Source organism: Erinaceus europaeus, chromosome 19 (assembly GCF_950295315.1).
Source record: "Erinaceus europaeus chromosome 19, mEriEur2.1, whole genome shotgun sequence".
In the NCBI taxonomy this organism is placed as follows: Eukaryota; Metazoa; Chordata; class Mammalia; order Eulipotyphla; family Erinaceidae; genus Erinaceus; species Erinaceus europaeus.
The window spans coordinates 22,431,672-22,459,030 of NC_080180.1; the positions used below are offsets into that span (position 1 = coordinate 22,431,672).

A 27,359-nucleotide genomic window follows, 5' to 3' on the forward strand; every position below is an offset into this window, starting at 1 on the left:
CCTGGTTAAGAGTACACATTGCCGTGCGCAAGGTTGCAGGTTAAAGACCCTGATCCCCACCTGCAGGGGGAAAGCTTCACAAGTGGTGGAGCAGGGCTGTAGGTGTCTCTCTGTCTCTCTCCCTCCCTGTCTCCCACTCCCCTCTCAGTTCCTCTCTTGTCTCTATTCAATAATAAATAAATTAGGGAGTCGGGTGGCAGCGCAATGAGTAAAGTGCATGTGGCACAAAGTGCAAGGACCAACATAAAGATCGTGGTTCAAGCCCCCAGCAGGGGACTTGCTTCACAGGCGGTGAAGCAGGTCTGCAGGTGTCTTTCTCTCCCCCTCTCTGTCTTCCCCTTCTCTCCATTTCTCTCTGTCCTGTCTAACGATGACGACATCGGTAACAGTAATAACTACAACAACGATAAAAAACAAAGGCAACAAAAGGGAAAAAAATATATTAAAAAAATTAAGAAAAAATAAAACATTTAAAAAATTTTTTTAAAGATAATAAATACAATGCACTTTATTGCTGGTGACCCTCACTCAGCACTATTCAGTGTGTCCAGACTGTTTTAATGATCTTTGAAACTTGTGCACTCACCTCAGTCTTAACCTGCCCCTCATACATTTTAATGCCTTGCATGTATATCACCAAGGTCATAAGGTGCTAGCTCCTCATGTTATTTTTATTTGGTCTCACAGGTGAATGTTTGGATTTTGGAATAAAAACTCTTGAGGAAATTAAGTCAAAGAAAATGAAAGAAAAATCCAAGAAGCAAGGTGGTAAGTCATCAGGAATTATCACACAGGTGGCTGAATGTGGTTAGACACTGGTACACACTTTGCAACATTTGACTTCTGGGAATTGTTCAAAGTGAAACATAGACTTATTTAAGGTTACTTTTTGTGGCACGGTGATAGAGTTCTGGAATCATAAGCATGAGATCCTGAGTTTGATCCCTGGCACCACATATACCTGAGTGTTGTTCTGATCTGTCTGTCTCCCTCTGTTCTCCCTCCTCCTCCTCCACCTCCTCCTCCTCCTCTTCCTCCTCCTCCTCTTTTTCTCTCTCACTGTCTCTCAATCCACCTCAAGAAATATTTACTTCTGGGCAGGGGTAGATAGCATAATGGTTATGCAAAGAAACTCTCATGCCTGAGGCTCCACAAGTCCCAGGTTCAGTCCCCTGCACCACCATAAACCAGAGCCGAACAGTTCTCTGGTTTAAAAAAAAGAGAAAAAGAAATATTTACTTTTTAAAAATAAATCGTGGTTATTTTAAATTCATTGTAGTGTTTCAGTCCCTAATGTTTAAAGCCAGGCAGATAACAATAAAGAGCCATGTGTGTATGTATATGTATATATATATATATATATATATATTTAATTCAGGTGTAATTGACATGCAAAGGAATCCTCTTGATCTCTCAAAACTAGCTTTTTCTTTTCAGCTTCAGTATCATTTAATTGAGGAAATAGATAGGATTGGATTGTTATCCTAAACATACTTTGTAGTCAATAATTCTTCAAAACCACTAGAATTTTTTTCTGGAATTTTTCTTCCAGCCTGGTTGTCTATATTTCTAACTATATAAATTATGAGTATAGTTGTGAAATGTAGTACTTAGAATCATTGGATGTTTAAGTACCCATTGAAACTTGGACCCTTGGAATTATTTTTTGCAGATGACTGAATATAAATGAATGAGTTGATCCTGTGATTAACTTTAGATTAATATTCCTTGTTTGGAAATAAGTAGCCTAAATGCCTGAGTCAGTCAACTTTATTGTGCCCAAGGCAAATGAGAAGAATTTTTTTTCCTCCCACCATCCCATTTCATTGTAGGCAGACAAAAATAGAAAGACAGTTATTTGGTGGTCTGTGTAGAACTTAACTGATCATAGTAGCGAAATTTCTTAAATTGAAAACTTCAGTTTTCATAAGTTACACACTATTCTTTGAATTGCTCTATTCAGAAGGTTCTTCTGGAGCTTCCAGTGACTTACACCAACCTCAGCCTATTCCAAGTCCAGAAAAAGAGAATGTTCGGACCGTGGTGAGGACAGTAACTCTTTCTAAGAAACAAGGTGAGGTATAGATAGGTTTTAAGAATTGAAGAGAGCAAAATAAACATAGTGTGTTTTACCTTTGGTAGATTTGCAGGAAGACTTTATTATCTGGACTAGCTGTAAGATATTAAAGAAAAGTTACTAATTTGACTATTATTTAAAAGGTTGAGATTCTTACACTAATTTGTACAGTTTACACCAAGTTTTCTTTAATAGTTCATTTTAGTGTTTTTTTTTTTTATAAGAAAAAGGATTGGAGAAGAGAGACTCAAAGTACCACTCAGGCATATATGCTACCAGGGATTGAATTCAAGACCACATGCTTGAGGTCCCAATACTTTATCCACTCTGCCACTTCTGGGGTTGCTCTTTAGTAATAATAGTTTTAAATCTGGTAAAGAAAATGACACCAAAAATAACTGTAAAGCTCAGATGCATTTTAATGTGCTATTCAAATAACAAAAGAATCAGCAAAAAAAAAAAAACACCTTTTGTTGAAGTAGTCAATGAAGGACAATGGGAGAGGTGTGACAGCGGAGCAAGTATGGTTTCATTTTGTTATGGTGTGCACAAGCAAAAGCAGAACTTGGCTTTTATAACCAGCATTAGAAACACATCCTGTCTCTGTATGCTTTGCTGATGTTAATGATTAGGATACTGTTTCTTCCCTTCAAATCCTAGGCCACTAGTCCACCAGGGAACTACTATTGCTCTTGGAGTTGTGCAGTTGGTTAAGTCCCTCTTAAAATGTTAGTTTTCCTTAAGATGTAATTTTTAAAAATATTTATTTATTTATTTATTTATTCCCTTTTGTTGCCCTTTTTTATTGTTGTAGTTATCATTATTGTTATTGATGTCGTCATCATTGGATAGGACAGAGAGAAATGGAGAGAGGAGGGGAAGACGGGGAGAGAAAGCAGACCTGCAACCTGCTTTACCGCCAGTGAAGCGACTCCCCTGCAGGTGGGGAGCCAGGGACTTGAACCGGGATCCTTATGCCGGTCCTTGCGCTTTGTGCCACATGCGCTTAACCCGCTGCGATACTGCCCAACTTCCAAGATGTGATTTTCAAGAGATTTTGGTTGGACTCATTGGGTTGTCGGGAAAGTTATAATGCATTTTTACAAAGAAAAGTAATCTGGCAACCCAGTAATGAGAGCATACTTTGTAGCCATTTGGAGTTATTGAATACAGAAAATCTGGCTAACAGTAGAAAATTTTTTCTTTTTTTTTTTTTTGCCTTTTCAGGAGAAGAGCCCTTGGTAAGACTGAGTCTAACTGAAAGACTAGGGAAACGAAAACTTCCTGTAGGTGAGATGTTTTGTACATATCTTTTGCTTTCTGTGAATTTGATAGCTCCTGTAGAATTCTGTAGGAAAGCTCTTGTCAGTATTGATTTGCTAGGCCCATGTTCTTTGCTGGAAACACTTGTAAAAAAAAAGTCCATATTTTCTGCTTTATTTATAGTATTGTGCATTTCAATCTTTTTAACCTTTTACTCACTACTGAAGAGAGACAAATTGAGAAGGGACCAGGACCTTGAACCCGGGGCCTTACACACTGTAATGTGTATGCTTAACCAGGTACGCCACTGCCTGGTCCCAATACATTTCTTTTTTTTTTTAAGTACTAATTTTAAAAGATGATGAATACTTCTATCTATAGACAGAGTGAATTTTGAATTTGGAGGGCCAAAAAGTATCCAGCCAATATAGGCCCCTGGATTAATTAGTGTTATTTTATATTTAGCCATAATTCTGGATTATCGTGTACTTATCCTAGTGTATCTGTCTCAAAAACATTGTTTTGAAAGTCATTTCTGACTTCAGAGGTTTCTTTACACTCTTAAGTGTAAGACTACCTAGTCTGTGCTTTCTTAGATGCTGTTCTATTTAAATTATAAGAAGAGAGAAAACTACACTGTGTAGTGTCTTTGAAGTTCTTTCTTTCTTTTTTAATTTCTTTATTGGGGAATTAATGTTTTACATTCAACAGTAAATACAATAGTTTGTACATGCATAACATTCCCCAGTTTCCCATATAACAATCCAACCCCACCAGGTCCTCTGTCATCCTTCTTGGACCTGTATTCTCTCCACCCACCCACCCCAGAGTCTTTTACTTTGGTGCGAAACACCAATTCCATCAATTCCATTTCAGGTTCTACTTGTGTTTTCTTTTCTGATCTTGTTTTTCAACTTCTGCCTGAGTCTTTTTTTTTTTTTTTTTTTCTTAACCAGAGCTCTGATCAGCTCTGGCTTACAGTGATACAGAGGATAGAACCTGTGACTTTGGAGCCTCAGGCATGAGATTGTTTGCATAGCCATTATGCCATCTACCCCTGCCCTGAAGTTTCTTTGTAAAGACTTTATTAGAACCAGGACTTCACTCTGGCATGTGTAGTGCTGGGGATTGAACTTGGAGTCTCAAGCTGCAAATCCTGCACTAAACCATTGCATCATGTTTTGGGTTGTAGCTTTCAAGATTTCAGGGGGACTCTGCAAAGATTATGATTGTAGGGAGTGGGCAGTAGCTCAGCAGGTTAAACACATGTGGTGCAAAGTGCAAGGACCAGTGTAAGGATACTGGTTCGAGCCCCTGGTTCCCCACCTGCAAGGGAGTCACTTCATAGGCAGTGAAGCAGGTCTGCAGGTGTCTTTCTTTCCCCTTCTCTGTATTCCCCTCCTCTCTCCATTTTTCTCTGTCTTATCCAACAACGACATCAATAATTACTACTACAAGGGCAACAAAAAGGAAAAAATAAATATAAAAATGTTTTTAAAAAAATGATTATGACTTTAGGTAACCTGAAAAGGCAGTTTTTAATAATTTATGAACATTTAAATAACTTGTATTAAAACTGTGTAATGTGATTGACCCAGAGTCAGGAAACTTGATACAGAAAGTTCCATGAGCTTATCTGGAATTGAAGAGAGGGGCTATTTGTCATGCAGAGCCGTGATGTCACAAATATCTTTGATTTGTTTGTTGTCTCTTTAGTCATTCCAGGTGCATTGAACCAGAAACTTAGATAGAACCCAGCAGTTGGCAGGTTTTTTTTTTTTTTTTGCACGATTTTTTTTTTTTTTACATATTCCTAATTTCTGAATTTTAACCTTAATTAGAGTTTATCATCCTCCACTTGTTGCTTTAGTTAGTTGGTAAATATTAGCACATGCTTTAATTTGTTGCCCCTTTCCTTGCCTCTTCTTTCTGGAATTTTTTCTCATTGCTTCTCTAATAGTGTATTCTAAAACTAGACAGTGGACACCCCATATAAATGAAAGAGTACTTAACAGAATTTTCCACATTGTCTTTTATTTTTATTTGCACTTGTAGACCTAGCTACAGGCTGACTTAAACTCAGTTCTTTGTGTTTATAGGAAGTGACAGTGATCCTCCACTGAAGCGCAGCCTTGCACAAAGGCTGGGGAAGAAAATCGAAGCTCCTGAAACTAACCCTGACAAAGCAGCCAAGAGAGGTACCTTTGTTCTGATACGCTGCATGTACAGTCACTACACGTCTCTCCTGCAGTGGGAGCAGATAGAGAGTGTCACTGTTTAGAGATTACGAGTGGTCAGGACGGTCTGGCCTGAAATTAGACACCGACTATAGTTTCTCATTCTGTTGTTGGGTAGGTCATTACCTCCTGGTGGCTTTTTTTTTTTTTTTAATTTCTTTATTGGGGAATTAATGTTTTACATTCAACAGTAAATACAAGTTTGTACATGCATAAAATTTCTCAGTTTTCCACATAACAATACAACCCCCACTAGGTCCTCTGTCATCCTTTTTGGACCTGTATTCTTTTTACTTTGGTGCAATACACCAACTCCAGTTCAGATTCTACTTGTGTTTTCTCTTCTGACCTTGTTTTTCAACTTCTGCCTGAGAGTGAGATCATCCCATAGTCATCCTTCTGTTTCTGACTTATTTCACTTAACATGAATTTTTCAAGGTCCATCCAAGATTGGGTGAAAACGGTGAAGTCACCATTTTTAATAGCCCATTGTGTATATAAACCACAACTTGCTAAGCCACTCATCTGTTGTTGGACACCTGGGTTGCTTCCAGGTTTTGGCTATTACAAATTGTGCTGCCAAGAACACATGTGTACACAGATCTTTTTTTTTTTTTTTCTTTTTTTCCCCTCCAGGGTTATTGCTGGGCTCGGTGCCTGCACCATGAATCCACCGCTCCTGGAGGCCATTTGTTCCCCCTTTTTGTTGCCCTAGTTGTTGCAGCCTCGTTGCGGTTATTAGTTGCTTTGTTGTTGGATAGAACAGAGAGAAATGGAGAGAGGAGGGGAAGACAGAGAGGGGGGGAGAGAAAGATAGACACCTGCAGACCTGCTTCACCACCCGTGAAGCGACTCCCCTGCAGGTGGGGAGCCGGGGGCTTGAACCGGGATCCTTATGCCGGTCCCTGCGCTTTGCACCACGTGCGCTTAACCCACTGCGCCACCGCCCGACCCCCGTGTACACAGATCTTTTTGGATGGGTGTGTTGGGTTCCTTAGGGTATATCCCCAGGGGAGGAATTGCTGGATCATAGGATAGGTCCATTTCTAGCCTTCTGAGAGTTCTCCAGACTGTTCTCCACAGAGGCTGGACCAATTTACATTCCCCCTAGTGGCTTTTAATAGTCTTCAACAAGCATTTGGGCGCTTACTTCATAAGTTTCTAAGTAGACACCATTGGATATAAAAAAAAAAAAATCACGATCCTCAGGAGATCATAGTGTAGCAAATGGTGTATAAATATGTAGTGAGGACTCTCATGCCTGAGTCTCTAAAGTCCCAGGTTCAACCCCTCACACCACCATAAGCCAGAGCTGAGCAGTACTCTGGTATAAAAAAAGGAAGGAAGGAAGGAAGACAGTCAAGTGGTGTTTTCCTTTTTATTTTTTTAAGAAAGATGTTTTTATTATTTATTGACTAGAGACAGATACCAAGAAGAAAGGGGGAGATAGGAAGAGAGAGAGAAAAAAAAAAATTTAATGGCTATGGGAGCAGTGGATTTGTAGTGCCATCACCAAGCCTCAGCGATAACCCTGAAGGCAAAAAAAAGGGGGGGAGGCAGAAAAACACCTGCAGCACTGCTTTACCACTTGCAAAGCTTACCCCCTGCAGGTGGGGACTGGGGTTTGAACACAGGTCCTTGCACATTGTTACTGTGCTCAACCAGGTGCGTCACCACCCGGTCCCGCTTATTTTCCTTCTATAATTAGCTGCTGGATTTTTATTTAAATGCTTAGTTTTTGTTTTGTTTTAGGTATACTTATTTATTGATAAGAGAAACAGACACTAAATGTCACTTTGACACATGGTGTGCTAGAGAGTCCAAGGCCTTATTCATGGTGTTTAGTTTCTACTTCTTTTGAAGATAAGAAACTTTTATTTCCTCTAGCCTGAGAGGCTTTGATACCTAGTTCTTTCAGAACAGAGTAAATGGAAATTTGTTTGTTTGTTTTTCTTTGCAAGCATATTCTCTCCCTCCTTTACAGTCAGATAGAAGTTCATAACTTACAGAACATGTTTCACATAGATTTCAAAGGGAGGGAACACTTGATGTGAGTTGCTATACAACAATAATCATTCTGAAGGTTATATAGTGATATTTTCTAAATTCAGTAATTTTTAGGGATAGAGAGACAGCATAGTAGTTATGCAAATGACTTTCATGTCTGAGGCTCCAGTGTACCAGATGCAATTACCAGCACCACCATAAGACAAAGCTGAGCATTATTCTGGAGGGGGCAGGATATGTGTGGAGTGGTTCTGTCTCCTGCCCCCAATTAGAAATAAATCATAAAAATGAAGTAAATCGTTTTTTAAAAGCCTTTTTTATCATGATATTTATTTACTGGATAGAGACAGAAATTGAGGGGGGGGCTGGGTGGTGTCGTACCTGGGTGAGTTCACATGTTACAGTGTGCAAGGACCTGGGTTGGAGCCCCCGGTCCCCACCTCCAGGGGAAAGCTTTTCCCTCTTGATTTCTGGCTGTCTCTATCCAATAAATAAAGCTAAAAAAAAAAAAAAGATGCTTTAATAAAAAAAAAAAGAAGAAGAAGAAATTGAGAGAGAAGGGGGAGATACAGAGGCAGAGAGACACCTGCAGCACTGCTTCACCATTCACAAAGCTTTCCTCCTGCAGGTGGTCACTGGGGACTCGAACCTCAGCCCTTGTACATTGTAACATGTGCACTCAACCAGGTACACCACCACCTAGCCCCTAGAAAAGTTTTTTTAAAATATTCGGGAGTCAGGCGGTAGTGTAGCGGATTGAGTGCCTGTAGCGCAAAGCACAAGGCCCGAAAGTAAGGATCCCGGTTTGAGCCCCCGGCTCCCCACCTGCAGGGGAGTCACTTCACAAGCGGTAAAGCAGGTCTGCAGCTGTCTATCTTTCTCTCCCCCTCTGTCTTCCCCTCCTCTCTCCATTTCTCTCTGTCCTATCCAACAACAATGACATTAATAACAACAATAATAACTACAACAATTAAAAAAAAGAAACAAAAAGGAATAAATATTAACAAAAAAATTAATTTGGTAGTTTTTACTCTTTGGAGCTAACTAAAAAATTCATTGCTTCCCCCCTTCCAAATTGCTTAAGGGTTCATGTACGTGTCAAGGTGTGTCTGTGGAAAAGAAAAAGTTAAGATTTTAGGGTGTTTCTTTTTTTTAACTTATTTTCCTTTTTGTTGCCCTTTTTTATTGTTGTAGTTATTGTTGTTATTGATGTTGTTGTTAGATAGGACAGAGAGAAATGGAGAGAGGGGAGGAAGACAGAGGTAGAGAAAGATAGACATCTGTAGACCTGCTTCACCACCTGTGAAGCGACTCCCCTGCAGGTGGGGAGCCAGGGGTTCGAACCAGGATCCTTTCATCCGTCCTTGAACTTCGTACCACGTGTGCTTAACCCACTCCACTACTGCCCAACTCCCTAGGATTTTTTTTTTAACATTTATTTATTTATTTATTTATTCCCTTTTGTTGCCCTTGTTTAATGTTGTTACTGCTGTCGTTGTTGGATAGGACAGAGAGAAATCAAGATAAGAGGGGAAGACAGGGGTGAGAAAGACAGACACCTGCAGACCTGCTTCACCGCCTATGAAGCGACTCCCCTGCAGGTTGGGAGCTGGGGGCTCGAACTGGGATCCTTACGCCGGTCCTTGCACTTTGTGCCACGTGCGCTTAACCCGCTGTGCCACCGCCCAACTCCCAGGATTTTTTTTTTAACATGTTTATGCCAGCAAAATCGCTCACTTGGAAAGTGCACTCCTTTGAACCCTGGTTCAAACCCAGCTCCCACTGCATTGAAGAAAACTCCTTCACTGCTTTGCCTCTCTCCATCTCTAGAAAAAAGAAGGAAATTCCCTAAAAAGCAATTATAAGGCAAATTGATGGACTTTGAAAAAAGTGCCTGCTCAACCTCTGACTGACTTTTTTTTTCTTTTTACAGTTCAAGTTTCCAAGTCTCTAAAGGAACGATTAGACTTGTCAGCTATTTCAAACAATGAGGAAGTAACAGGTGAATAATATCTAAGATTAGCTTCTGATTTTTTTCCCCTTGAGTCTTTTTCTTCATTTTACCTACTACAGTTAGAACATTTAGGTTATATTTCTCACTTTTTGTAACAAAGTGATTGGTTTCACATCACTGTCAGTTCTTTTTGTACTTATAAATGGCAAGTGATTATTTAACAACAGCTTTTAATGAACGATCAAAACCAAAAAAAGTCCTTTTACTAATTTAAGCATATCACATTCTAGCTCACCTTTTGAACCTTTGATTATGTTGTCTTTTGTAAACATCAGATTCCTCTTTCTGAAAGTCAGTTTTAACTGTTGTCAACCTAGAACCTGAAAACTTCCAGTCTACTTTGTTTCTCTGATGACATAATACCATTTTTCTGTATTTCGGATCATGCTAGAGACTTCACGGGAATGACTGTGACTTAGTGGCCTGCAGTATATACTTTGTAGTTGATGTGGGACAGTGCTAGGGAGGAGTAGGTCAGAGTGCTGACTCCACCCACATAGGAAAGACCATCTCAATTTCAGTGCTCCGCATAGACATTTTTGAGGGTGGGGTGGAGACAGACCACAGCTCCAAAGTTTCCATCAGTGCTGTCATGACCAGTGCTAGAAGCTGGGTGCATGCTGGCAAAGCATGTGCACTTCTAGGTGGATTATCACATTGGCCCTCATTAAAAATTAGAACTTGTGTTCTGGGAGGTGGCGCAGTGGATAAAGCATCGGACTCTCAAGCATGAGATCCTGAGTTCAATCCCCGGCAGCACATGTACCAGGATGATGCCTGGTCCCTTCTCTCTCCTCCTGTGTTTCTCATTAATAAATAAATAAATAAAATCTTTTTTAAAAAAGTTATAGGGAGTCGGGTGGTAGCGCAGCAGGTTAAGTGCAGGTGGTGTAAAGCGCAAGGACCGCCTCAAGGTTCCCGGTTCGAGACCCCAGCTCCCTACCTGCGAGGGAGTCACTTCACAGGCGGTGAAGCAGGTCTGCAGGTGTCTATCTTTCTCTCCCCCCTCTCTGTCTTCCCCTCCTCTCTCCATTTCTCTCTGTCCTATCTAACGACAGTGACATCAATAATAAAACAAGGGCAACAAAAAAGGGAATAAATAAATAAATAAATAAATATTTTTTAAAAATTTAAGTTACTTTTAACTCCCCTATGAATGAGACCAATAAGAGTTCATTAAAAGCTGCTATTCAGGGAGTCGGGCTGTAGCACAACAGGTTAAGCGCAGGTGGCGCTAAGCTCAAGGACCGGCGTCAGGATCCCAGTTCGAGCCACCGGCTCCCCACCTGCAGGCAGGTCCCTTCACAGGCAGTGAAGCAGGTCTGCAGGTGTCTGTCTTTCTCTCCCCCTCTCTGTCTTCCCCTCCTCTCTCCATTTCTCTCTGTCCTATCCAACAACAACGACATCAATAATAACTACAACAATAAAACAACAAGGGCAACAAAAGGGAATAAATAAAATAAAATATAATATTAAAAAAAGCTGCTATTCAGTAATAAAATATGTATATATAATCACCAGATCTTCCTTGGTTTTCTGTGTCTTTTTTTTTTTGCTTCTGGGATTATTTCTGGGACTCTGTGCCTGCACTATGAATCCACTGCTCCTGGAGGCCATTTTTCCCATTTTGTTGCCCTTGTTGTCACCCTTGTTGTGGTCGTTATTGTTGTTATTATTGCTGCTGTTGTTGCCACATAGGACAGAGAGAAATCGAGAGAGGAAGGGAGACAGGGGGGAGAGAAAGATAAGACACCTGAAGACCTGCTTCACCACCTATGAAGCGACCCCCCTGCAGGTGAGGAGCTGGGGACTCAAACCAGGATCCTTACGCTAGTCCTTGTGCTTCACACCACATGCACTTACCCCACTGCGCTACTGCCTGGGCTTCTTAAAGTGTGTGCTTTAATTTTTTCCCAGAGCACTGCTCAGCACTGGCTTATGGTGCTTGCTGGAGATTCAACCTGGGACCTATGGTACCTCGGACATGAGTCTTTTTACATAGACATTGTGCTGTCTCCCCACCCCCATGCAATATTATTTTTAGTCTTCTAGCAGAAGGCTCATCCAGTAGAGCACACATGTTACCATGTGTGACGACCTGGGTTTAAGGCCCAGGTCACCATTTGGCAGCACCCCCAGGATGTGAGGGTGGGAACATGAACAGTAGTGCTGCTGCAGTGTCTCTCCTTTTCTCTCTGATGCTTTCCCCTCCCCGACCCCAAATCTCTAATTTCCATTTAGAGGAAAGAAGGGGGAAATGGTCCCTGGGACCCATGGAGTTGTACAGGCATTCCCAGAGTTACCCTTGTGGTGGGGGGTGGGGGGGAAGAAATGTAATTCAAATGTGCAGTTTGCGGCTTAAGCAGCTATAGAATGGTTACTGTATCATTAATAACACTCCAGCCTCTAGGTCTTTCTCATGTCCCTTGTCATTTGTTACACTTCCTTTAAATGTCACTTAGATAATATTTTTTGCTGAAAACTTTCTCTTAACCAGTTCCAAGACCCTTTATTGAAACTGTTAATCTTTATTGTTGCTAAATTCAAGATCTATTTGTTAAGCTAGGCAGTTAGTGCGATTTTTATTGGTAAGATTTACTTATTTTTCCTTTTTTACCAGAGCATTGTTCAGCTCTGGCTTATTGGGGAGTGGGGCCTGAACCTGGGACTTTGGAGCCTCAGGCATGAAAGTCTCTTTGAGGAACCGTTATGCTATCTACCCCCACCCTTAGATTTATAATGGCACACGTCTTCAACTAAGATGTGACTGAACAGGTTCCTCGTAACCAAACTCTTGAAATCTAAATCAGTAATTTTTGCCTCCTAAGAATTTTCCCTGGGGGCCATTAACTGAATTTATTCTAAAATCAAGATCAATTTTTTTTCTTTTTTTTATTTTTTATTTGGTATTGGTTAGAGACAGAGAGAAATTGAGAGAGAAGGGGGAGATTGAGAGAAAGAGAGTCAGAGAGACACCTGCAGACCTGCTTCACCGCCTGTGAAGCAACTCCCCTGCAGGTGGGGAGCTGGGGGCGCTTGAACTGGGATCATAACCAGTCCTTGCGCTTTGCACCATGTGCGCTTAACCCACTGCGCTACCACCCGACTCCTGTCAAGATCAATTTTTAAGATGTTTTTAATCATTTAATTGCCTGTATAAATGTTACTTTATTGGACTCTTTCCTGATCTAAGAATATAAATAGTGTAAGTCATTAAGAGAAACCAGTACACTAACTTGTTCTTTCCTCATGGAATCAGAGAGAGTTACTAAAGTGGGTGAGATCCACGTGAAGACATTAGAAGAAATTCTTCTGGAAAGAGCCAGTCAGAAGCGTGGAGAACTTCATACTAAAATCAAAACTGAAGGGCCTACAAAAGTTGATGACCCTCTTTCAGGAACAAGGAGTTCCTCCACCATCCGAATCAAAACCTTCTCTGAGGTCCTGGCTGAAAAGAAACATCGGCAACAGGAAGTAGAGAGACAAAAAAGCAAAAAGGATGTAGCCTGCACTAAGCTAAAGGCTGACAATGAAACTAAAAAAACAGGAGTGTTGCCACCAGTAGCTGCCAGCAAAGGACAATCAGAGGAGCCTGCCAGTAGAACAAAGTCTATCCAGGAGGTGCATATCAAGACTCTGGAGGAGATTAAGCTGGAGAAGGCACTGAGGGTGCAGCAGAGCTCCGAGAGCAGTGCCAGCTCTCAGCCACAGCCTGAGGCTACCCCGGGAACCAGGCGACTTCTCCGAATCACAAAAAAAACAGGTAACAGAAGAGCTGGGTTTTACTTCAAAAGGCACAGGAGTTCTATGGGAACGCTTCTGTAATTCAGACAACTTTGAAAATCACTGAATTAGATGATTTCAACTGTTTCTTACAGCAGCAGTATCTGATACTCTGATGTGTGCTTTGAAATCATGAGGACTTAGTGGGATTTCTCTCCAAGTTTGTCCTTTCCTTACCTTCATTAAGAAAAATCTTTCAGGGCTGGGTGGTGGCACACCTAGTTGAGTGCACATGCTACAGTGCACAGGGACCCGGGTTTGAATCCCCGGTCCCCACCTGCAGAGGGAAAGCTTTGTGAGTGGTGAAGCAGGTCTGCAGGTGTCTCTGTCTCTCTCCCTCTGTAGCTTCCCTCCTCCTCTCAATTTCTGGCTGTCTCTTTCCAATAAATAAGTAAAGATAAAAAATTAAAATAAAAAGGAAAAGTATTTAATTTGCCATGAAGCTACAACTTAATTAAATAACTGATGGGTTTAATGTGCATATAGGTACAAAAGAAGAGGAGAAACTTGCGGAAGGAAATGAAATTACTTCTCAGAGCAGTGTTACAAGAGTGGAGGCTAAAGAGGTGAGATTATGTAATAAAGTCATTATGGAGTTTCATCCATGCCAAGCACCGGCTTGTTGAATGGTACAATGTAGGTTTCTGTTTTGAGATTTCACACATATGGTAGGTAAAGAGTCTTACAGTGCATATAAGTTTCTGTGTTTTCTAAATTTCTATGTACATTCTTTTAAAGTGAATTTTTAAATTTATTAATACCTATTAAATTAAGGTGTTTTTCTCTGCCTTTTGTACAACACATTTTCCCCCCAAAAAAAAGTTCATTCATAAAAGCGGACAGTGGGGGTGAGAAAAAGCACCAAAGCATTACTCCGGCATACGCAATGCTTGGGTTTCGAACTCTGGACCTTGTGAGGGTCCAGTGCTTTATTGTTTTATTCGCTGTCCATATGTGGACTTTTACAAAAAACAAAACAAAACACAAAAAACCTCTCATTTCACATCTTAGATATGACCATGAGTTTTTTCTTCATGGATTTCCATCAAACCTTTGATATATAGATATGGATTTATTTTTATTACTATTTATTAATGAGAAGTAGAGGGAAGGAGAGAGAATCCAGAGCATTACTCTAGCTTGTGTGCTACAGGGAATAAAATTCAGGACCTCATACTTGTGGGTCCAACACTTATCCACTGCATCACCTCTCAGGCAGTTATGAACTTGTTTAGTACTTAATCATTTAGAATTGATAACACTGTGGTGTATTTTGGATTCTTAATTGTTTTTACCGGCCACATATTGTCTATACAAAGATAGTCTATTTCTGGATGTTTAGATTTTGTTTTGCCCAATTAGGATAATGAACACCTTGTTTTTTGTTTTTGTTTAGTTTTTGTTTTTTAAGTGATATCGAATCTCTCGGGTATCACACTGGCACATGCAACTCTCAGGGTTGAACTTGGGAATTCGTGGTTTGAAGTCAAGCACTTTTATCCTTAGACTACTTCCAGGCCATCATAACCAACATCCTTCTGTGAGCCGTGGTACAAGCTGTCCGGTTTTTCAGAACTCAGGAGATCTGGGATTTTTGTTTTTCTACACATCTTAAGCTTGGTGTGTCCTATTTAACATAAAGAGCCAAAGGCCTCACATTCCAGATCATTTCAGAGTCTGTATAACTTAAAATGTCAGCCTGCTAATTTAGGATAATGCTTCTCATACTGTTTGTTAGAGGTACTAGATTTCAATTCTCTTAATTTAAATTTATAGGCTTCAGATGACATCACAGGAGTTGTCATCACCAATACTACTCAAGTCAAAAGATGTGAGACCATGAAAGAGAGACAAATGCAGAAAATACCGGAGAGGATCACCTCCCAGAAGGAAAAATCAGTTTTGACACCCCTTCAGGAAGATGTAGACTCTTGCAACACCCCAACCACAGAGAAATCAGTGCTCTCGACTACACCAGGCAGCACGTGGCACCCAACCAAGCAACTTCCTGCAAAGTCATCTCAGAAGGCAGAAGTGGAAATCTCAGGGACTGGAGACTCAGTAGTGAATATAAAATGTGCAGCACAGACCTTGGAAAAAAAGGGTAAAAGTATGTGACATTTTTTTTAAGTGTACTTTGTTTTGGGATTTTTAAATTGTTGGCTTTGTTGAATTTACTTTTTCTTGTATATCGGTCACACAGGTAGATAGTAATATTTATTAAAATTGATATATTTTGAGGGTTTGGGTGATAGAATAGTGGTTTACACAATACTCTTGTGGGGCATCAGAGCTGAGCTGTGTGCTGGTATAAACACACACACACACACACACACTTAATGGAGAGGGAAGAGGAACCAGCTGCTCAACTTGAGTGAATTTCTCAGAATTTAAAAGTGCAGCTTGGAAATCTGTCTAAACTTTCTGTGCTGCATCTTTTCTCTGGCTTTGAAGAAGAGAATCACCAGGAAAGAGAAGGACAGCAGATTCAGGAGGCTTTGAAAGGAGTTAGTTGAGTGCATGCTCTTTGAACATACACATTATGACCATATAGTACAGATTGTGAATTGTTTTCAAGTTTTGGGGGGGGTTTGTTTTTAATTATTGGTAGTATTTTAGTCCCCTGAAAGTATTTCAATATTCTGAGTTACTCTCCTTGTTAATCTTGTTTGTTATTTTTCTATCCCTTGTAGCTAAACCTAAAGTGAATGTGAAGCCATCTGTGGTTAAAGTTGTCTCACCCCCCAAGTTGGCCCCCAAACGCAAAGCCGCAGAGATGTGCCCTGCTGTAGTTGCAGCTGTGAAGCCTCTTGGCTCCAGCAGTGATCTGCAGGAAAGCCCGGCCAAAAAAGCAGCTGTGGTGAGTAGTAGCTCCAACTTGTATAACTTGGTCAACATGGTGGATCGACTGTTAGCTGTGTCCATATCTGCGTGTAATACTTCTGACATAGCCAAAGCATTTTCCCTTGTTTAAAGGTTACTACTGGGATCTTGGCGGTGGTGCACCCAGTTGAGTAACATTTGTTTTGTTTTTTCGTCCGTTTTAATATTTTATTATTTATTGCATAGAGACAGAGAAGTCGAGATGGGAGAGAAGATAGGCAAACAGAAAGAAGATGCCTACAGGGTTCGGGCAGTAGCGCAGCAGATTAAGCGCACATGGCACAAAGAGCAAGGACCGGCGTAAGGATCCCAGTTCAAGCCCCCGGCTCCCCATCTGTAGGGGGATCACTTCACACGCAGTGAAGCAGGTCTGCAGGTGTCTGTCTTTCTCTCCCCTTGTCTCCCCTTCCTCTCTTGATTTCTCTCTGTCCTATCCAACAACAACGATAACAAGGGCAACAAAAGGGGAAAATGGCCTCCAGGAGCAGTGGGTTCATAGTGCAAGCACTGATTCCCAGCGATAATCATGGAGGCAAAAAAAAGATGCCTACAGAACTGTTTTACCAATTGTGAAGCTTCCCCCCCACACACAGGTAGGAATCGGGTTTGAACCCAGGTCCTTTTGCATAGTGACGTGCACCCGGGCTGGGAGGTGGCACATCCGGTTGCACACATGTTAACTGTGCTTAATGACATGGGTTCAAGCCTCCACCTGCAGGAGGGGGAAGCTTCATGAGCAGTAAAGCAGGTCTTGCAGATGTGTCTTCTTTCTCTTTGCATCTCTATCTCCCCCCGCCCCTCTTGGATTCTATCCTTTTTTGTTAAGGCCAGGAGCCCTAAGCCCTGGCAATAACTAGTGGCAAAAATAAATAGTTTTTTGGTTTTTTTTACTGTCTTTATTTATTGGATAGCCAGAAATCAAGAGGGAAGAGGGTGATAGGGAGAGACACCTTGCAGCACTGCTTCACCACTCGCAAAGCTTTCCCCCACAGGTGGGGACTCGGGTTCAGATCTAGGTTCTTGCACACTGTAACATGTGCGCTCAACCAGGTGCTCCGCCACCCGGCTCCATGCTGGTTTTTTTTTTTTCCCTCCAGGGTTATTGCTGGGGCCTGGTGCCTGCACTACAAATCCACTGCTCCTTGAGACCATTTTTTCCCATTTTGTTGCCCTTGTTATCATCGTTATTGTTATTGTTGTTAGATAGGACAGAGAGAAATGGAGAAAGCAGGGGAGGACAGAGAGGGGGAGAGAAACATAGATACCTGCAGACCTGCTTCACCACCTATGAAGTGTCCCCCTTGCAGGTGGGGAGCCAGGGGCTTGAACTGGGAACCTTCGGCCAGTCCTCGCATTTCGCACCATGTGCGCTTTACCCACTGCACTACCGTCCCACCCCCACACCCCCAATGCTGTATTTTATATCTCTAGACATTTGTAGTATATCAAAATACGGGGTTTTTTCTTTCAGTCCTAATCTAAAAGGGAAACCATCAAGCATATACAATACCCTTAGTGGTGTCCTCAGCCCAACTTTCTATTCTTTCTTTTATTTGCGGGGCAGAGGGACAACAACAGAGTCCTGCCATTCCAGCTCATGGCCTCATGCACTAAGGCACGTACTGTCAACTGAGATATCTTTGAGCCTAAAGTAGATTTCTAAAAGCCCACTTTTGGGTGGTGATATTTTGCATTATTTGTACACTCAAACGTTGGATTATTTATGCTTGGGTTCCTGGGAGTTACAAAATGATAGTCATGATTCTGAGAAGCCAAAAAAGAAGATGTGCTCAAACCGAAAATCACACTGAATTAACTCCCTCTTCCTTTAATAGGCTGTTGTTCCCCACCTCTCTGAGGAAATGTCAGTTTCTCTGCCTGAAACAGAAAAACCTAAAGACAGGTAATATTTTGCAATTCTTTTAAATCAAACTTTAGGCCATTACTACCGTATAATCTTTAGAGGTTAACATTGATAAGTAACAATTTTTAATATTCTCCTTTTAATTTTTTAATTATCTTTATTTATTGAACAGAGACAGAAATCAACAGGGGAAGGGGGTGGAGAAGGAAAAAGACACCTGCAACACTGCTTTACCACTAGCAAAGCTTTCCCCTCCCAGTGGGGACCTGGGCTTGAACCCGGATCTTTGCACATTGTAGCATGTGCACTCAACCAGGTGTGCCACCTCCTGGCCCCTTTTTACATTATTATTGATTGATTAGAAACAAAGAAATGAAGGAAGAGAAGCATCCCCTACAGATAGGGGCCAGGGGCTTGAGCCTGGTTCCTTGCATGCTGTAATACATGCGTCGTAGCCTGGCCCCTGATAACTCGTTATTTATAGCTTAGCAGTATCTAATTCTGTTAAACTTGAGACTTATTTCAAGAAAAAAAAAACAAACCCTGATAATGTACTCTTTGATGCCATTGTTTATATTTTGACCCCATTTAAAAAAAATGTTTTGGGGGAGTCAGGTGGTAGCGCAGCAGGTTAAGCACGTGTGGCGCAAAGTACAAGGACCAGCATAAGGATCCCAGTTCCCCACCTGCAGGGGAGTCGCTTCACAGGCGGTGAAGCAGGTCTGCAGGTGTCTTTCTCTCTCTCTCCCTCTCTGTCTTCCCCTCCTCTCTCCATTTCTCTTTGTCCAATGATGATATCAGTAACAATAATAACAATAAAAACAATAAGAGCAACAAAAGGGGAAAATAAATATAATTATTTTCGGTCCTTGTGCTTCATGCCACGTACACTTAACCCGCTGCGCTACTGCCAGATTCTCTAAACATTTTTTTTTAAAGATTAAAACAAATTTTTTTTTAATATAAAAATTTTTAAATCTTAAAAAAAAAAATGTTTCAGGAATCAGGCAGTAGTGCAGCAGGTTAAGCACAGGTGGCACAAGGACCGGCTTAAGGATCCCAGTTCTAACTCCTGGCTCCCCACCTGCAGGGGAGTCGCTTCAAAGCAGTGAAGTAGGTCTGGAGGTGTCTTGTCTTTCTCTCCCCCTCTGTCTTCCCCATCTCTCTCCATTTCTCTCTGTTCTATCCAACAACAGTGACATCAATAACAATAATAATAAAACCAGGGCAACAAAAGGGAATAAATATTTTTAAAAGTTTCAAAGATCTAAATTTTACTATGAAGAGTAAAAATGCTGTGTCCCAAAACAGTTAATGATAATATCCTAGAAACATTTTTTTTCTCTTTGCAGTCCTGTGCTGTCTCCAATTCAGTCCTCTTCCGTTTCCTCCCCATCGGAAGTATCTGGCCCTTCCTCATCCCAAATGGCCACGAAAACCCGCCGCCTCAGTTCTGCCTCAACAGGAAAGCCCCCACTCTCTGTGGAAGATGATTTTGAGAAACTGATATGGGAGATTTCAGGAGGCAAATTAGAGGCTGAAATTGACCTGGATCCTGGAAAGGATGAAGATGACCTTTTGCTTGAGCTATCAGAAATGATTGATAGCTGAAGATGGCAGTAGGGCATTTCAAACACAATGAAAAAAAGAAAAAAAAAAGCTCACCAAAAAACTGGACTTAATTTCATCTATTATAACATTTACCCAAGATGATCATTTTAGTTTAGAATTTACCCCAACCTGAAGTATACCTCTGAATTTTCTGTATGTGTCCTGGATTCCTTGGGAATCGGATTTTTAAAGTACTTTGATAACCGTTTTGTCCATTTGATGCCATTGTTTAGCATCTTCGAGAAAAAAACTGTCTTACCCCTCTTGCTACAAAAAGACGAGAGGGAAATCCAAGTGGAAGTGTGCAAGAGAATTTAATGACTCCTTGAGGTGTTCGTCAATTTTGTCTTTTCCCCGTTTGTTATATTATTTCTTTTATGTATTGTCTTAATGTATTTAATATTGCCTGAGTTTGAAACGAATGAAGACAGCTGCTACCATTAAGGACCAAATTCCATGCTACCACTTAAAAAAAAAAAATCACTCAGTGTGTGTTCAAAGTGTATGTCTTTTTAAAGGTATTTGGATATTTGACTAAGCTTTAGAGAGGGTTGAGCAGCTCAGGAAATCTGTGACCTGGGCATAACTTTCTAGATGGGGTTTTCATGCTCTTGCTGCTCTCTGATGCCTCTGAAGCGCAACAGCTAATTTACTGTTACTGTCATTTTCTAAGGCTTTAAAGTGCCTCGGGGGTCCTCTGAAACTAACTTTCTATTTCTGGGACTCCCTGGATTCTTAAGAGATGGTGACATCTTAACTAGAGGAATTTGTATGAAAGTTGTCCCTTCTCTTTAATACTTGCCTCCTACTAACATTGAGTTATATCACAGGGATAAAAATGTTTGGTTTTTTTTTTTTTTTTAATTTCTAATGCAAACTCCTCTTGCCTCGTATTTATTTGTCACCCTTTAATCACCTGAGAGGGGAAAGAGAACTCATCCTTCTTGCTGCCAGTATTTACAGACTGGCAGTACTGAGTTGTACCATTAGAGGGAAATCTTGAGATGCTCTGGGGGTGTATTGCATACCTTCCAGTTTCCTTCATGTCGGAACTGCGTTTTCTTTTCTTGATGTTGGTCACCTTCATTATCACCTCAAGGTTTAGATTTGTGAAGGGACAAATATAATGGGGATAACAGTCTTGAAAGGAGACACTGTACATATCAAAAGAAAGAGGAAAGAAGGACTTAATCCATTTTGATACTTTGCTCTGGGTGGCCAGTTTTGTTTCTCATAGGGAAATCTGATCCACCTGCATGTTGGCTCCTAAGGAACTGCTGATGTTAGCGGCTCATCAAGAGTTGAACTTCATGTAGCCTTGTTGGGAATACGGAAAAGGAAGAAAGCCACAGGACTGACTTATTTAGTCTTGGGAAGATCTGGATGATTCTGCACAAGCAAAAATGACTTGAAATTCATGTATAGACGCCTCTCTAGCCATCCATCTTCAGCTGACTGAATGTTGTATAGTAGCCCTTCTCCAAAGCAGGGGTGGAATGTTCTGGTTTCACCACAGGTTTTTCTACTCATTTCATTTTTGGAATTGGCTTATAAATTCCAGGTTCCTGTTTGTATATAATCTTTATTCTTTTGCTTTTTTTTTTTTTTAAAAAAAAGTGATTTTGTTTGTTTCATATTTAAAGCCCTTGTACTAGTCAATGATTTGTGTTCAGCATTATTTGAACCATTTGCCATTACAGGAAGTGAAATACTCACACGTGTTTTAAATAAAACTGGCATAGGCGCACGTCTTGATGTTGTGAGCTAAGCAGTTGCACGGACAGCACTGCAGCCTAAGGTTTTCCCTGCTATTTACCCAGCTAGCATGTTGCTGACCTTCTGTATAAATGCCGGGACCCTTATGCCGGTCCTTGTGCTTTGCGCCACCTACGCTTAACACCATGTGCTACAGCCCGACTCCCCAGGTTAACATTTCTAAGCATGAAGTCATAAAGATTTTAATTCAGGGGCCTGGGAGGTAGCGCAGTAGGTTAAGGACATATGGCACCAGGTGCAAGAATCAGTGTAAGGATTCTGGTTTGAGCCCCTGGCTCCCCACCTACAGAGGGGGGTCTCTTCGCAAGCGGTGAAGCAGGTCTGCAGGTGTCTTTCCCCCTCTCTGTCTTCCCCTCTCTCGATTTCTCTATCCTATACGACAGCAATAACAACAATAGTATTAACAACGGACAGCAAAAGGGAAAAAATAGCCTACAGGAGCAGTGGATTCATAGTGTAGGCACCAAGCCCCAGTGATAACCCTGGAGGCAAAGAAATAAAAAATTCAGTGAAGTCCAGGTCTTTACAGTATGCCAGTATGTTTGTTGTAGAGATGCATATAAATTGGTTAGCAACCAAAGAACATAACCCACTGTAACAATAATCAAAAGGTAATTCCACCAAAGCTAGTCAGCTTTTCACCAAAATGAAATGCAAAACTGTTCAGCTTTGGTCATGATTTTCAAATGTAATAGTTAAGTCAACCTAAATGTTGCAGTTTAGACATTTTTGGTAGTTTGTGAGATATTTCTCTTAAGATAAATGATTCCTTGCATTCTGACCTTAACAGCAAATTCCAATGGGTCATTTAGCTTGTGCCCAGAGCATAGTTTGATTTCTAGTTTTGCTGGATCATGGATATTTCCTTCATTTTATTTTGTCACCTGGGCTTCACTGCTCTGGGCTGTTCAGAGAGAGACAACATAGCACTTTAGCTTCCTCAATGCAGTGGATGCCAGGCTTGAACCCTTGTCACGCATCTGTGGCAAGGCAAGTTTCTCCATCCAAATGACTTTCCATGGTGGCTATGCACCTGTTTACATCCACATCCATTGCTGTGTACCAAAGCCGCTTTTTCTCTACATCCTTGCCAACACTTGCCATTTCTCCGTCTTTTTTGATGTAGGCCATTCTCATAGGTGAAGTGGTACCTCACTGTCACTCTGACTTAGATTTCTCTAATAGTGATGCTGGGCACTATATCTGTGGGCCATCAATATGCTGCCTTTAGAAAACTTCAGATCTTTTGCCTATTTTATTTTCTTATATTTACTCATTTATTTTCCCTTTTGTTGCCCTTGTTTTTTATTGTTGTAGTTGTTATTGATGTCATCTTTGTTAGATAGGACAGAAATGGAGAGAGGAGGAGAAGACAGAGATGGGGAGAGAAAGACACCTGCAGACCTGCTTCACCACCTGTGAAGCAACTCCCCTGCAGATGAGGAGCGGAGGGCTCAAACCGGGACCTTTACGCCAGTCCTTGCACTTCACACCACAAGCGCTTAACCTGCTGTGCTACCGCCCGACTCCCTCTTTTGCCTACTTTTTTTTTATTATTATTGAGCTGATTCTTTTGGAAAGAAGCAAGTATTTAAAATGCTGGATTACTCTGAAATCCTCCAGTGCGTTTCCCTTCTCTCCAAAATTTAATTCCCTTAGCACAGCATGGCAGGTCTGTTCTACCAGCTCCTCTCTCACCACTCACCCTTCAGGCTCTTTACTCCGGCAAAAACGATTGGTTCCCTTGTATTCTTGGTCTCACCCCTTGCCTTTTTAACTGTTTTGTCTTCTACTCTTAATTTTTTCCTACCAAGACTTCTCTGGGACTTTACATAACTCCACCACTCCCAATGGAGTCCTTTTTACTTTTTCCCAGAGAGAAGGTTTAAGTGGCAGGGAGAGAAGAGAGACACAGTGGCCCCACTCCACTGCAACTAAAGCTCCCCTTTTGCATGATGCTCCATGTGGTGGTGTGCGCAGTGGAATCCTGGTCCTTGCATATGGTGACGTGCTCTTTACAAAGTGAGCTACCTCCCAGCCCCTAAGAATCTTAATTTCCTTGTTATAACTCCTGTAGTTTCTTTTTTCTTATTTTTGAAGATTTTGTTAATGAGAGAGGATAAACGCAGAGTATCACTCTTTCTGTGTGTGCTGTTAGGGACTGAACTCAGGACTTAATGCTTAAAAAGTCTAACTGTGCCATCTCCTAGACCAAAATTATTTCTTTGAGAGGAGATCAGCAAAATAGCTTACTTAGGCAGTGTTTTTCTTTGTCATGTGTGCAATCCAACCTGGCCCCCACTGCAATGAGAGAAGGAGAGACAGAGCTGATTATCAGTTTGGCAGAAATTGAACTCAGGTGGTCCAGGAGGTGGCACAGTGGCTAAAGCATTGGATTCTCAACCATGAGGTCCCAAGTTCAATCCCCAGCAGCACATGTACCAGAGTGATACCTGGTTCTTTCTATCCTAGCATTCCCATGGATGAATAAATAAACATTAAAAAAAAATTGAACTCAGGACCTCATGCTAGAAACTCCAACATAGTACCACTTCCAGGGCTCTTAATTTTTAGAGAGAGGCAGAAGTCAGTCTGGTTTTGTGAAGACGTTGACCCTAAGCCACCTGCTTCTGAAGGAGCAGGGACACTATGATATGAAGTACAATGTCTTATCAATCATCAAGGGCATACAAAGAACAGTCAGTCCATGATGCCTGACCCCCGGTCCGCAGAAAGCTGCTTTTAGTTGGGCTCTGGGCTCAAGTCTGGGCCGCACACGTGGCCAAGCAGTATACTGTCCAAGTGAGCTACTTCACGAGACCAACTCCTGGATACCAGGTAGGGATCAAACAATGTCATGAGCCCAGTCCTTTATTCACTTTACCACCCCCCAGGCTATAGTCCTGCACTTCCTATGCCCTCTAGCTTACCTCTCCCAACATCCTTCACTCTCACCAATAGGTGTGGTGCCTGTCCACTTACACTCTCCCCCCCCCACCCCACCCCCGCCCCCGCCTTATTAGTCTTTTTTCTTTGCCCCCAGGGTTATTGCTGAGGCTCTGGTGCCTGCACTATGAATCCACTGCTCCTGGAGGCTATTTTTCCCCCTTTGTTGCTCTTGCTTCTCGTCATAGTTGTTGTTATTGTTGTTGCTGTCACTGTTGAATAGAACAGAGAGAAATCAAGAGAGGAGGGGAATACAGGGAGGGAGAGAAAGACACCTGCAGACCTGCCTCACCATTTGTGAAGCAATCCCCCCTGCAGGTGGGGAGCCAGGGGCTCAAACTGGGATCCCTGCCAGTCCTTGCACTTCGAGCCATGTGCACTTAACCCACTGTGCTCCAGAACACTGGTTTGTGGTGGTGTAGGGGATTGAACTTGAGTCTTTGAAGCCAGCCTCAGGCATGAGTCTTTTTACATAACCATTTAATCATTATGCTATCTACTCCCCCCACTTTATCCATTTATTTATTATTGGATAGAAACAGAAATTGAGAGGGGAGGGGGAGACAGAGAGGGAAAGACACACCTGCAACCCTGCTTCACTACTCATGAAGCTTTCCTCCTGCAAGTGGGGGCCAGGGGTTTGAACCCAAGTCCTTGCACACCGCACCCCCATTGCAAAACTTCATCGGCCCATCTTCCTCAGCAGAGTATAATTCCTTATGACAGAGATTTGTACTAGTTCCCGTGGTCTCAGTACAATCCCAGCATGTAGAAGCTGTATTCGTGTGTGAGTTTGCCATGACAAAGTGCCACACACTGGGTGACTTAAACAACCAAAAACTGTTCACATTCCGGCAGCTAAAACTCCAAGATAAAAGGTGTTGGCAGGGCTGGTGGAATAGCTCACTTGGATAGTGCACTGCTTTGCTATGAGTGCAACCCAGGTTCAAGCCTGGTGGTTACCACACTGTAGGAAGCTTTGGTGCTGTGGTCTCTCCTTCACTCTTTGACTCTCTGACTCTATTTAAATTTTTTTTATTAAAAATAAAGGTATCTGCAAGTTTGGTTTCTTCAAGGCCTTGGATTTGTAGCTGATTTGCCATACCTGCTTGACCCCTTTCTATGGGCACACCAGTCACCTTGGTTTAGAGCCCGCCTATGTGACCTTATTTGACATATGACCTCACTAAGGCCCTACCACCTAATAATTGTACTCTGGGGTTAGAGTTCAACATATGAATGCACAGGGCTGGGGCGTGGGGAGCTGGGGGCTGTTACACTCCAGCTCATACCAGAAGACAGTCATATTTACCGAATGGACGAAAGCATTCTTCATCACTACACTTCTTTTTTTCCCCTTTTGTGGCCTTTGTTGTTTTTTCATTGTTGTTGTAGTTATTATTGTTGTTGTCATTGTTAGATAGGACAGAGAGAAATGAAAGAGGGGAAGACAGAGGGGAGAGAAAGACAGACACCTACAGACCTGCTTCACCACCTGTGAAGCGACTCCCCTGCAGGTGGGGAGCCAGGGGCTCAAACCGGGATCCTTACGCCAGTCCTTGCACTTGGCACCACATGTGCTTAACCTGCGGCGCTACCGCCCGACTCCCAACCACTACACTTCTTGACCTTACACTTGTGGATGTTATATTCTACTCACAGCTGTGCCTCCATGCGATTGTGCTTGGACTACTAAAAATTAATCCAGCAGCACCATAAGCCAGAGCTGAGCAGTGCCCTGTTCAAAATAAAAAATAATAAATCAGGGACCAGGCAGCTCACCAGGTAGGGTACCTTATATGTGGAACCCAGGTTCAAATTCTGACACCACACAGGACTGCCACAATAGCAGCAAGGGAAGCTGCCTCTCCATGTGTGTATCTATGCATGAATGAATGAATGACCAAAGTACAACCACATGTGTGAGATCCCGGCTGTACCACAAAAGTTTAATTATAAGTTGTTGTAGAGTTTATTGTAATCAGTAAAGTACCCTAAAGTTTTTTTTTTTTGTTATTAAAGAAGCTTATTCTAAAATTTGTAAGAAAATTAAGAATAGCCAGAGACATTCTATCTACTTCTAGGCCTACCAAATAAGAAAGCATGGTCAAGATACAATGTTGATCTTTGTATAAGGATAACAGGTGGGAGCATGGAGGTAGCACAGCGGGTTAAGTGCACATGGTGCCAAGTGCAAGGGCCGGCTTAAGGATCCCGGTTTGAGCCCCCGGCTCCCCACCTGCAGGGGGTCGCTTCACAAGTGGTGAAGCAGGTCTGCAGGTATCTCTTGTTCCCCCTCTCTGTCTTCCCCTCCTCTCTCAATTTCTCTCTGTCCTATCCAACAACGACAGCAACAACAATAACAACGATGATGAACAACAAGGGCAACAAAAGGGAAAGAATGGCCACCAGGAGCAGTGGATTCAGTGTAGTCTCCGAGCCCCAGTGATAACCCTGGAGGCAAAAAAAAAAAAGATAACAGGTGCACTGATACACAAACATCATTAAAGGGACTGGGAATTGTCAAGTCAGTCTGAAATCTCCATCTTTCTTGGACATAGGTGTGACCTAGAATTCAGTCCGGTTTTGTGAGAGCTTGACCCCAACCCACTTGCTTCTGAAGGAGCAGGGACACACCATGATATAAGATATAATGTCCAGCAACCATCAAGGGTGTACAAAGAACAGTCAGTCCATCATACCTGACCCCTAGCTCCCAGAAGAACTGGTTAACAAGGTAGAAAGAAAAAAAATGCCCTTGCATCCTGGTGCAGTGGATAAAGTGCTGGACTCTCAGGCATGAGGTCCCAAGTTCAATAACTGGCAGTGCATGTGCCGGACTGATGCACTGGTTCTCTGTCCTATCTCTCTCATAAATAAATATACTCTACTCTATGG

General features: G+C 41.9%; 1 protein-coding gene across 3 annotated transcripts in view; it reads left to right on the forward strand.

Annotated features, from left to right (window-relative positions):
• ZC3H11A (zinc finger CCCH-type containing 11A) overlaps positions 1-21,482 on the forward strand; it is a 29,621-nt gene extending 8,139 nt beyond the window's left edge. Inside the window, exons 6-17 of one of the 3 annotated variants that reach the window (XR_009546325.1) lie at positions 688-768; positions 1,964-2,074; positions 3,305-3,367; positions 5,440-5,538; positions 9,518-9,586; positions 12,858-13,361; positions 13,868-13,947; positions 15,158-15,491; positions 16,075-16,241; positions 16,451-16,632; positions 18,100-18,167; positions 19,481-19,549. Coding sequence is in view for 2 of the 3 variants with exons in the window: in XM_007522122.3 (XP_007522184.1) it covers positions 688-768; positions 1,964-2,074; positions 3,305-3,367; positions 5,440-5,538; positions 9,518-9,586; positions 12,858-13,361; positions 13,868-13,947; positions 15,158-15,491; positions 16,075-16,241; positions 18,100-18,167; positions 19,481-19,739 (1,835 nt within the window). In the remaining variant the exon portion in view is untranslated. Of the gene's footprint in view, positions 1-687; positions 769-1,963; positions 2,075-3,304; positions 3,368-5,439; positions 5,539-9,517; positions 9,587-12,857; positions 13,362-13,867; positions 13,948-15,157; positions 15,492-16,074; positions 16,242-16,450; positions 16,633-18,099; positions 18,168-19,480 lie in introns of those variants that run through there. The other 2 variants (XM_007522122.3, XM_060178628.1) reach the window with 2 other exon arrangements.
• The last annotated feature ends 5,877 nt before the right edge of the window (positions 21,483-27,359 follow it).